Here is a 12,065-nt window from a genome sequence, read left to right as displayed (position 1 = left end):
ACCACTGTTGCTGGCGGGGAAACTGCAGCGCTCTTGTTCCCAGGCCCATGGCATGGAGGAACGGGCAGCGACTGCGGCAAAAGGGGCTCAGGGGGCACCTTGGCATCTCCGCACCTCCTCTTCCCAGCCCCGATTGCCAAGGTCTGCTGCAGTTCTCTCTCTCCGAGAGTGCAGGCCTGGGTGRGGAAGGGAGATGGGCAGAGAGCTGAGCATTTCGGATGCTAGTGATGTAATTTCGATGTGCCCTCATCCAGGGGAAAACCTGTACCCTCCCAAGCCCGGTGCCACACAGGTACCGACCGCAGCTCGTCCTTTCCTGCARGCTGCGGATGGGGCGTTTGCCCCCGCGGCCGCACGGAGGCAGTTTTGCCAGCAGCCATCACTCTGATCTTGGCTAACCCAAGGAAAACCTGCTCTGGCAACTGTACGTCTCAAGGCGAAGATTTATACGTGCGCAGCGCAGTCGCGTTGTGTCTGGGGCACCGTTCGGGCAGGGTGGCCTTGCTCCTCCTCCTCCTCCTCCTCCTCCTGTCCCAGCTCGGCTGTAGCACTGCGAGTTCAGTGGGGTGATGCAAAACGCAGTGGCAGGACAGGGCGTCCTTGGGCTGCACCGTCCTACGAGCTTTTCATCCCCCACCTATATCAGCATTGCTGCCTCTGCGTGAAGCTGGGCGCTACGGGAGCCTTAATTTTGGGGGCAGTAAAGCCAGGAGAGGGTCCTCTCCAGTTCCCTGCAACCAGCCAGCCTGCTGCAATCAGCTAGCCCAGGCTGGGAGCAACTCAGACACCCCCAAAAGCAGACCGTGTACTCAAATTCRACAGCCATGAGCTGGGGACTCTGGTCCCCATGATAGGGCAGGCAAAGAGGGGCGGTGGGTCAGGCAGTCCTAAAATAGAGGACTCGTCCCCCMGTAGCCTGGTCCTGACCTGGCTGGAGGTTCAGGCAGGGCGTCAGCAGGAGGCAGCGAGCAGCGTTTCGGGACGTGCCTGCCCGCGGCACCTTGCAGCTGCCCTCCCGGAGGGCCCCTGGGACCGCAAACCCCGCGAGGCAGCGGGGCTGCCGCAGCGCTCCCTCGCTCGCACGACATGCTCATTTTTTTGCACCAGAGGAAGTATTATCCTAATTTCCATTGACTTGCCATTTGATAGAAGCAACTGACAGCAGGGAGAGGCGTCTCTCCCACGGAAGGGAGCACACGTCACGAGATGTGACTCGATTTCCATTATTATATAGTTGATATTAAAAAAAAAAAAAAAAAGAGATGTTCACCGTCTAATGGGGTCTTTTAACCATGTGCACTTAGTCAATAGGTGAGTGTATGTTGCTGCTTGTATCTATCTACTGTACACAGTTGCTAAATGTGAACAAGTGTATTTCTCCCCAGTGTTGTGGGTTCTGCCTGTCTTGACACTATGAAAGAAAGGTAGGAACAGTATTGGTGGCAAAGTGAACTTTCTTCTGTACAGGGTAGAGAGGAAACCTGCAAAGGTCTGAAACGCTGCTTGTAACTACATTTGTTAAAAAATGTTATACAACATAATCCCAAACTGTTGACACTTTATGCATGTGCTAAGAAAAAGAAAATAAAGATTTTAAGAGGTTAACGTATATTACATTTTGGCTTTCTGTCAGTTTGTTCTTGTTGAATCCATTTACTTTGAGTAAAAGCAGAGGAATTAACAGCCCCGTGATACTCATTTATTATTCCCAGAGGAGAGAGAGAGAGGTAGAGAGGAGGCAGTGAAACTGTGAGCTCTATAACCCTTAGCTTGGCAGAAGCAGCTCTCAAAGACCAGTTAACTTCCATGTGCATCTAATCCCTGACTATYTGGGTAATTGTATGGCAGAGGTTTGCTTTCTGATGGAAAGGCCTCTGTCCTAGATATTTTGCCTGAAGGCTCCAGACTGATCTGTGACCAAACAAGCCCAGGGGCACCCTGAGCCTGACTGCACGCCTGTGAAACCTTTGCAATTTACCCCAAATAGCCAGAGTCTTACTTGACTCTTCAAGCAAGTTGCTTCAATGGAGCAGTCCCTCCAGGCTAGATGTGCTCCTCATGTCTCTGCCTCTGGCCAGGAGGAGTCTTAGGAGGGATGCTAGATCCGCATACCATGAACAYGAGGCTGGTGGCCAAATTGCAGGCCCGGCATCAAATTTCAGGTCTCAGCATCAGACCACAGATCAGGCACCTACCTACAGTGAAGCTGCAGGTAGGACAAGCTCACCCCCCGGGCCTGCCACCGGGTTTGGCAGAGTCACAGCAGGGAGCAGTGCTTTGGGAGACCCATATGCCGCCTCTTCTAATATCCTCTGAGGTCACCGTTACCAGCAGCCTAAAAGCATGAAACCAAACTAAATCCTGAGTTGTAGCAGTGGGTGAAGCAGAGCCTGGGCTGTTTGCCAGGGACCCACTCTGCACGGGACAGCAGGCAGCAGCGATGAGCAGGGAAGCACATCCATCCTCCAGGGCTGGTGCTGCCCCGGCACCAAGCTCTGGCCACTTCTGAGCCACCCATTAAGAAGCTGAATCAAGGCAGGCAAGAGCCCAGCAGTTGCTCCTACCACTTTTTCTTTCTTTCCCTACCTATTCTCTGAATGGCTCAAGCAGCTTTTATGATCGATCAGCTTGTCGTGATCGCAGTGGAAATACAGACCTCAGGTCAGGGAAAACCCACATAACTGCTCCGGGGCCAATTAGCTCATGCTCGCCTCTGCCTTCCCCTATCTTTGAGTGCCTCGGCCGTGGGGGCTTTCGCTATTTCACATGGGCAATGGACCAGGAAGATGCACTAGCTACTTCTTCCCCTTTATTTGCCTGGACATCAGTTTCCACCCCATCTCCCTGGGGTTTGATCTGCCAACAAATTTTCTCCTCTCTCCTGCTAAACTGATGGTGGTTCTCTAATATCTTGCTTTTTCTCCTCTTCTTCCCTTTGGTAGATAGAGAAAAACTCCAGACTAGTAAAAGCGTGTCTGAACATCAAAATAACACACCTGAATGGCCGTGCGGAGTAGCAGAAAGGGGCAGAGCACCAAACACCCTGCTCTTAATACCCAGCACCCAGCTGGGAGATTGGGAAGCTGGGGGGTGGGTGCTGGCACTGCGCAGTGCCAGAGAGCAGCCATTCCCATGGGTTTTATTCCCACGGCCCAGGGGAGGCTGGGGCAGCAGGTTGCCCAGGTGGCAGGGGACTACACTAGCCTTGCTGGGTTCAGATCTCCAAATTCATGTGAACCCTGGGGCAAATCCACAGACTGACAGACATCTGCTCCCRGATGCTTTTACACCTCATCCATGATGGGACAAGCCAATGGAGCTGCTGAGAAGCTGGTGCCTGGTTTTAGGCCACACTGGGGCCCAGTGGCCATGAAACAGTGACACGGAAGTGCCCACCCAAGCATAAGGGAGCAACCTGAGGCTCCTGCTACCATCAGCCTGGTGGAGTGGCTCGGCYGACTCTGTCCCAGCTGAGTCTTCCTCCGAGGGCTGTGGGATTCAGAGTCACCCTGCTGAGTTCCCATCAAGATGGGAGGATGCTCCTGAGCCTGCCCAAGGGATTCCCTTTGGGCTTTATAAAACCCTCGGGTGCTCCCCATCACCTGTGATCTCTGTGGGTCTTTCTCCAGGAGCAGAGATGCCACYGCCCACCTCCTCTCCAGATCCCAGTTATCATCTCTCTTTCAGGGATTTCAGAGGTGACACCTTTTATCTTGGTCCCAGATACCAGGTTTCCCCCTTACCTCCACCCCTAGGGTGGCCACCAAAGGCTCTGCCCATCTCAGACTCTCCCTCACGACCGTGGGCTCCTCACAGGGGGATGCTGCTGTCCTGCAAAGCTGCCAACACGCCCCATGGACACGTAGCCAGGGGCACACAGAGGCCAACCACCAGCGCCGGCAATGAGCCCCATAGGAAGGCTGTGAGGATTGGGTGGCAGTGCCGATGCCCCCTGCTTGCGCACAGCCCCAGCTGAAAGAAAAACACAGACACAGAGGATGGCACGTACCTGGGACTAGTGCCCAGATCTTCAAATGTTTTAATTATAACCCCCTCTCCCCCCGTTTTTGGATATTCTCTTGACAAATCACTTTAACAGTTTTATTTACAGTAATAAAAATAAATTACTCTTACAGATGAATGTATAATATTATACACAATAGAGATACAGTGCAATAACAGCATTGATTTGTTTTCACTTRTTCATAAAGTGCATTGTAGGGGCTTTATTTAACCATAATTGAGTAGTAACTGCACATTTACCTTTGAGATCAACTTACCCAGTCAAGTTAAAAGGTTAATGAAAACAGTTACATCAAAATAATTTGCTGTCCTGATTATTCTGAAATTTCCTTGTTCCTAGGGAAGCAGATATGGTACAAGGCAGGTGGGCCCAGCCCCACGAGCCTCTCCTTATGCGATTCCTTTCTTGACTTCAAAGAGATTTCTGTACAAAAGAGCTGGCACTCAAGGGGTCCAGCCCTGTACAGAAAGCTTGTGCCTTTAAAAAAAATGCCCTGTTTTTCACTGCTCCAGCCAGCATCATTCAGGGTTAGGTTCACCCCAGGCAGAACTGCAATATAAGGAGCACATACTGCTTAAATCCCAGGAAAGCACTGAGGTACGTGTTTGCATCTCTCCCTTGTCAGCAATGCTCTTCGAGCCCTTGCTGAGGTCACGGCGAAGTGCGTGAAGTCAGGCGTGTGCTGAAGGGCTTTGCTGGCTGGGGTTTGGTACCAGGCAACCTGAGAGCTCACKTGGGTCCCCCCGCGGGAGCCCAGCGGCTGGGGAAGCTCACCCCAAAGCCTCATACAGGGTGCAATATTTCCCTGCCCCTTTAAAAAAGCTGAACGGACATCTCTCCCGAAGCTGCCGGGGCCAGGGAAACCCGGCACCACGCAGGGCCAACCCAGCCCGACTCTGACTGTTGAGCAGGGCAAACCCAACCCAAGAGGAGAGGGGGCTGGCGGGACCACCTTAAAACAACGGTTGTAAAAATGTAAATGAGTTCAATGGTTACTCCTGCAATCTGCTCTCCAGCCTCCACATTTTTGGGAGAGGAACAGGAATTTGGCTGGTTGACTCCCTCTCTGTCCATGTGTGCTTCCAAAGGTGACTCTTATGGACACTGTCCAAGAACTGGCCAGACTGATCTGGGTCACAGAGCAGATGAAGAGGGCTGTCACCAGGGCAGTTACTCCAGGGTCACGCTGGTAACTGCAGAGCTGAATCTGACCCTGGGCCTCCTCCATCTGGTGAGTCTCTCCCTCTAGTTTCACAGCCCAGGTGCAGCTCGTCTTTCCTAAACAAATGTCCTCGAAATGGCAGACGTTGTGCAAGTCCACCTGGAAGGCAGGGCTGTCACTGAGCTTTGTCACCTGAAACTCGTCCCTCCGAGCTACAGGACATGATCTCTAAGGACAGTGCTATTTAACCCGCCACAGGCATGGTTCTGATCTACTCGTAGTGTAAATCAGAAATGAGTCCACTGCCAGAAATAACCACTCTCAAAGTGGAGTAAAGGCAAAGCAAAGCAGACCCTAGAGGCCAGGCTGCAGCAAACTCAAAGGGACATTTGCTTTGCCAGTAACGGCCGGCATTCTGCTGTAGGTGTCTGATCATTAGTGAAATATTGTGCATTTGGAAAAGAGCTTTTTCTAGGACAACCCAGATGTTTTCCAACTCCCAGATCCTGCAATAAAGTCATAAAACTGTGTCTGTGATTTCGGTGTCTATCAACATGGTAATGTGCTGTCAGACATCCATCATCCTGGCCGTTGTGGGATGCTCAGATTGTGAGGGAATAACCTTTGTTTAGACACAGTTACACTTGACATTAAGCAGAATTTATGAATGCAGCTACTACTTCCCTCAACCTTTCCAGTTAGAGAGATCACCGAACTCTACTTGATATTTTGTCCTATGTAGTGTCACTTCAACATTTTTCAGTTGATCTCAAGATCATTTCCTGTATTTTCTCTAGTTCTAAATTACAGCCATTGTACCCTAGACTGATCATTTGGCAAGTGATGCCAGATAGACTTTGTTTTGCAATCCCTTTGGTGGGCTTGGAGTCAGAGACAGTTTTATTCAGATCCCTCAAAGTCAGGGATAGAAGAGTGTTGGACCACCGGTTCTGATCTGGGTCCTCTGTATTGAAAATCTGTTTTCTCTCAGTAATGCTCTGTATTGCAAAGTTTTCCCATGGGTGTAGGAAAACTCTGTTCTCTGGGGTTGCAGAAACAGAGGGAAGGGCAGCTATCTGGCTATTTTGCAGTAGGCAACTGTGCTGTTAACAGACTRGTACAAATGAAGCTGTTAGCAGGTCTGAAACGCTACTACCTCACCAAGAGAAAAGGCCTAGCATGAATGAAAGGAGTTACAAGGAAATACCATATGCATGGAACAATTATTCCTGACAATTCAAAGTGAACTGTTAATTAATTGTTAACAATCAAGTGAACCGTTGATGCTGGTAAGTATACATCAATACAAACAATTATCAAGATCAAAGACTTTTTAAAGACCACCCTCCCAAAAATCAAATGCTTCTACAAGAAAGAGGTACTTTACTACCTATTGAGAACAGTAATGGTTTCTCATTTTTTTTATTCTAAGTTCAGTTAAAACTCTTTGTTTGAGATGAACAAATTGCGACTGCCACATTTGGACTGAGACCCTTAAGACATTTAACTGCTGGTTAGTGAAATGAACTTGGCTAAAAAGAGACCAAACCTGACAGCTACATTTTCACTCATCAAAATCTCAAGCTGAGCAAAATGGAGAAGAAAAAAAAATCTAAGCAATTTTGTTGATAAAGTCTATACATTTGATTATTATTATTTTTTAATTCCTCAGTTGAAACAACCTAGGAGAGGAACAAGGTTTCATCGTAAATGCACAAGCTCACATCGACCCCTAGCACAGCTCCACAAAATTCAGGGAGTTCATGCAGCTGTGGTTACATCCAATTGCCAGGTGTCCCTGACCTTTTCACAGTGTGTATATTCAAGGAATGTTTTCTCTTTCTCCTTCTCTTCCTTTCCTCACCCCCTCGGCTAAAACAGCCAACAGCCAACTCAGAAAGCATTTCATACATATATTCTGCTTGCCACCAAACTCACAGCAGAAAAGCAAAAGGCAAGCAGAAAACTTGTAAAAAAACCCCAACCAAATAATGAGAAGCAGATTCATGTTTCTCTGGTTATGCTGGACACAGTCGTAGGCTCAGGTCTGGGTAGAAACCAAGTGTAATTGCTTAGGACCAATGCTCCACTTTTTTCTGCTGCTGTAAATCTAGACTAATACCAGTGGAGTCCAAAAGTAACATGAGTGTAGCTGGGGCCAGGCTCTGGCCCTTTATCATTTATCTATTTGCAAATCTCAATTTTCAAAGGTACTGCAATATCTGGGCCATTCCTCAAGGCGAGGCCACAGAGGTCTTCCCAACTCAATGCTGACCAGTCCTCTCCAAGCAGGCCCTGTTTCCAGCTGGAGAGACCCACAGAGGCTCTGCAGAAATCAAAGGACGCATGCTAATTTCCACCAGCTAAAGACCTGGCCCTTGTGCTGTGTAGCGCTACTGCTATCCACTTGTATCTCTTCTGAATAGCACAGCAATTAAAGCAACAGTTGCTTCTACAGACTTCAACATTTCTAATGACTTGTGACATAGGAATCCCAACAGGAGGAGGTTTGCCAATAAATTCAGTAACAGAAAATTGAAAACGATGGGCCAGATTCCCTGCTGCACTGCAGTTTTTTCTGTGTCCTTCCCATCATGAGCTATACAGAAGGTTGCTTGGCTACTTACACCACGTTTCTAGATGTTTTGGATCCTCAGAATGGCACAAAGTATTCACCGTGCTGGAAAAGCCACTCTGTGCCCCCAGTTCTCCTCTTATAGCTGGTGCCCCATACAGACGTGGCACCACACCAGTGCGATACCATTACATTTAGGGGAGCTACTCCCCATTTATGGTGGCATGACCACATGCAAAATCAGGCCCTGTATTTTGTACCTAAACGTGCCCCAAAGCCAGCACTGAAAGACACTGAACATCAGTGAATTCCCACCCTGCACACAGCATTGCTAAGTTGGTAAAGATTTTAAGGTTTAAGTTAGCTCTCCTTATTGACCACTRATGTATGACATTTGATTGAGAATTTTTTCATTTAAAAATTCTTTTTGGTGAAAGATGTTCTTTAAAATAAACAAACAAACAAATCAACACCCCCCCCCCCAAAACCAAGGTGCAGTAAAAGGGTCAGAGATTTCCTTAATGCTGTGCACCACAGGTTAGCTCCTTTAATCTCCTTCCTCACTTCTCCTCATTTTTCCTCTTTCCACTGATAAAAAGGGGAGAGGGAGGTGAACAAAAGAAAAAACACCTGTGACAAATGCTTTTTTTTAATAGAAAGACCGCAAAGTGCCAATTCCTCAAAATGTTCTTTAGTGAAGATTTTTAGTAACTTTTCCTGAAGCCTGCTGAGCATTTTTAACAGCTTCCATGGCTTCCTGTAACAATCTCCAGGAGAGAAGTCCTCAATCACCACAAGAAAAAAAATAGATTGGCATTATTATACTGAATATGAGTTTGCAATATACTTGGGCCACATATTGATGTTGCCTGTGGGTTGGATTGCTAGAGCACAATAAGAGTTTCTTTAATGCAAGGGCTAGAATTTAGGCAACAGAGTTTGCTTGCAACAGAGTTTGGTCAAGTAACAAGCATGTCAGTGAGGAGAGTTACATCTCCTCTCTAACTTAGTTGTCTGGTAATGACTATGTTCTCAGCCTTAGCTAGTCACATCCCAAATCTTTCTCCTACTGCTCTGGAGGGCCACAAAAGGAAAATTATTTTACATTGATCCTTGTATGCCTTTGCCAAATCTGATCAATGGATCCCTTAAAGTGAGGCAAGTTTCAAGCATACAATTAAACTCTAGAAGGAACATTCTTTAAATCAAAATCTTTGACAACAGGGAATTGACYGGAAACCCAATAAAATGCAAAATGTTTTATGTAAAGGTTTATCTAGAGTTGATTCGTTAATGCTACATTTCATTTAAAAATACAAAATGAGCTGCCCAGAGAAACAAATACCTGCCTTCTAGATCAAGTTGTATAAAAACATTTCAAAAATGTTCAAAATGGTTTAAAAATGGTTTAAATTAACTCTGTATTGAGTTTTCACACTGAGGAACTGCAGGGACCTGGCTGCAGTTATGGAAATCAAAAGAAATGAAGTGAAATGAACAGGGAAAAGTATTTTTATATRTATGTATATAAATATATATATGTAAAATCTATATTTAATTCTCTTGTGTGTATATATATATTTATAAATATATATAWAAATATATATATATGTRTACTTCTTTATATATACTGACTCAACATTGTGCCTGTTGTCCACTGCCCAAGGTCTTCAGAAAGAAAGGAAATGAAAAAAAGGAGAGACTGGCCATCTTTCAAAGGTAGAAAATAAGTCCAAGTCCAGTGCATGCTTTGGAGATTCATAGCTCTTTCATGTGCACTTAGCTCTGAGGAGCTACAAATAGACATTCATTGCACAGTTCCAGAGRGAAAATACAGCTGCACCTGTATGCAGACATCAAGTGACTTTGCATCCACTGCAGCCTCACAAAGCAAGAACAGTTCTGTCCTCCGTGAAGCTACGGTGTACGCATGCTATGGTTTAGTGGCAATGATGCCGTTGGATTGTGCTAATAGGAACCTTAATCTGGTTTGCCCCTGGTACAGCAGAATTGAGCTCCTTTTCAAAGCGGGGCATTTTGGATGCTCTAGAGCACAGTGTCATCTCCTAAAGGAGAGCAACGTGTTTGGGAGCCCCGGCTCAGGTGGCGGGGGGGCTCCTGCTGAGCTCACTGAGCTGTTTCCATGCAGGACCCCAGAGCAGCGCAAGCCACGGTGCGGCCTCTACTGCTCCCCTGGGCCTCCCTGGACATTTTACCCCGAGCCTGACTTCTCTCTGAGGATTGGTTTTATTTTAAGTGAAAGCACTATTCCACTTCTTGGCCAAAAAAAAGCACAAGATAAAGGACACTTCATCATGGTCTCACTAACACCACAAAGCACATGATGTAGTAGAGGAATGTGAGGGTACTGTAGCTTCTCTAATGAAGCAAGTTAAACTAATAGCATCCGGAATAATACGTGTGATTACATAGGCTTCCCTCTAGGGGACCCAAGCAAGCCCAGATCTGTCTTTGGATCAAAATCCCGCCCCATGTAAACGATCAGTGTGGAAGTGTGCACAACCAGGGGAGCACACCACCCCACAGCCCCGAACCAGGCAGGAGAGCCCTTCCCGGCCTCCCCAGAGCCCTGGGGCGGGGGCACCCCGGCTGCCCACGCCACCCGCACACCGTGATCCCCCCCCACCCCCACCCTGCCCGCAGTCACCTTTGGGGGAAAGGGATTCCCCGGGTACCCCCCGTCGCCGTCATCCCCGCGACAGCAAAAAACAATGGCAATGCCTTAAAGTGCCTTTCGCCCCGCAGCTTCTCAAAGGGCTTCGCAAACGACATAGAAACATAGAGGCATCGTCCCCCCGCGCGCCGTCCACCCCCTCCCACAGATCGCGGGCGTCGCGGGGATCCCACCGCCCGCGGATCCCGCCGGCGCGGCGCGGCGCGGCGCGGGCTGCCTGCGCGGCTGCGGGGCGGCGGCGCGGAGCTGTCCGCCCCGCGGTGCTGAACGCCGCCGCCGTTATTGCATAGCAGAGCAAGACCTGATCAGAGGGGACCCGACCCCCCCCGCTCGCCCGCCCCACGCGTGGGGTCCGCGGGACCTGCCCCCGGGGCCGCGGGGAGCGATCCAGGCCGGGCCGGCAAGCACGCTGCTCCCCTGTCTCCTTACCCCGAGATGAGACAAATGCCATCGTACGTAGATCCCTTTTTTTTTTTGGTGTTTTGTGTTTTTTAAATAAAAAATAAAATGTGTAAGAAAATAACATTTTTAAAGGAAACCATTATCATTCTATTCTCTCTCACTCTTTCCCCCTTTTTTCCCCTTTTCTCTTCCTGTTTTTTTTTCTTTTTGGCCATCTTTCCATGGAACGAGATGTGCTGGCTGGGGGGGTTCCTCCTGGTAGGAAACAACAACAACGAAGGGGGAAAGGAGGAGGAGGAGAGCAAGGGAGCGTATCTCGCTCTGCACTCAGTCCTCACACATCGCTGGATGTCCTTGGTCTGGAGGAGAAAGTGGAAGGGATACACCCGCAGCAGGCCAGCCACAGCGACTTCTGGATGTCTGGGTTTCTGAAGGCGTAAATGATGGGGTTGATGAGGGAATTGCAGGTGGCTGGCAGCGCCAGGGAGTAGGTGTAGACCACGGGGTAGCTGGAATCGGCCACCAGGGAGTAGATGGCGAAGGGGATCCAGCACAGGGCGAAGGTGCCCAGGATGAGCGAGAGGGTGGAGAGCCCTTTGCGGGTGGAGGTGGCCTGCGCCGTGGCGATGAACTGGTGCTGCACGGCGATCTGCTGGGCGTGCCGGAAGGCGATCTTGCAGATCTGCAGGTAGAGCTGCATCATGAGGGCGAAGAGGAGCAGGAAGGTGACGGCCAGCACCGCCGCGTTGTCCTTGGTGACGGGCCGCAGGATGCTGCAGGCGCTCTGGTCCCGCAGGCAGTTCCAGCCCAGGAGGGGCAGCAGCCCCACGCCGAGGCACAGCAGCCACATCAGCAGCACCATGGCGCAGGTGAAGCCCAGCGTGCGCTCGCTGTGGTAGGTGAGCGCGTTGTACAGCGACAGGTAGCGGTCCACGGTGATGGCCAGCAGGCTGCAGACGGAGGCGGAGAAGGCGGCGAGCAGCAGCCCGGCGGCGCCCAGCTCCGCCGCCTCGCTGGGCGGCCGCAGCAGGTAGCGCACGGCGAAGTTGGCCACCAGCCCCAGCCCCGCCAGCAGGTCGGCCAGGGCCAGGCTGCCGATGAGCAGGAACATGGGCGCCCGCAGGCTCGGCGTGTAGAAGAGCACCGCCAGCACCAGCGCGTTCTCGCCCGCCACCGCCGTGCCCGTGGCGCACAGCGCGATGTCCCA

The 12,065-nt window shown here is 49.7% G+C and overlaps 1 protein-coding gene across 1 annotated transcript; it reads right to left on the bottom strand.

Moving 5' to 3' along the window:
• Positions 1–11,192: 11,192 nt before the first annotated feature.
• LOC112975757 (G-protein coupled receptor 12-like) lies at positions 11,193–12,065 on the bottom strand (the record flags this gene model as incomplete). Its single annotated transcript, XM_026086248.1, has 1 exon — positions 11,193–12,065. A coding segment is annotated over one exon (873 nt), but the record flags the coding sequence as incomplete, so codon positions are not given.

This window comes from Apteryx rowi, unplaced genomic scaffold (assembly GCF_003343035.1).
Source record: "Apteryx rowi isolate R43461 unplaced genomic scaffold, aptRow1 scaffold_69, whole genome shotgun sequence".
NCBI classification, from domain to species: Eukaryota; Metazoa; Chordata; class Aves; order Apterygiformes; family Apterygidae; genus Apteryx; species Apteryx rowi.
This window is presented reverse-complemented; position numbering and strand designations above follow the sequence as displayed.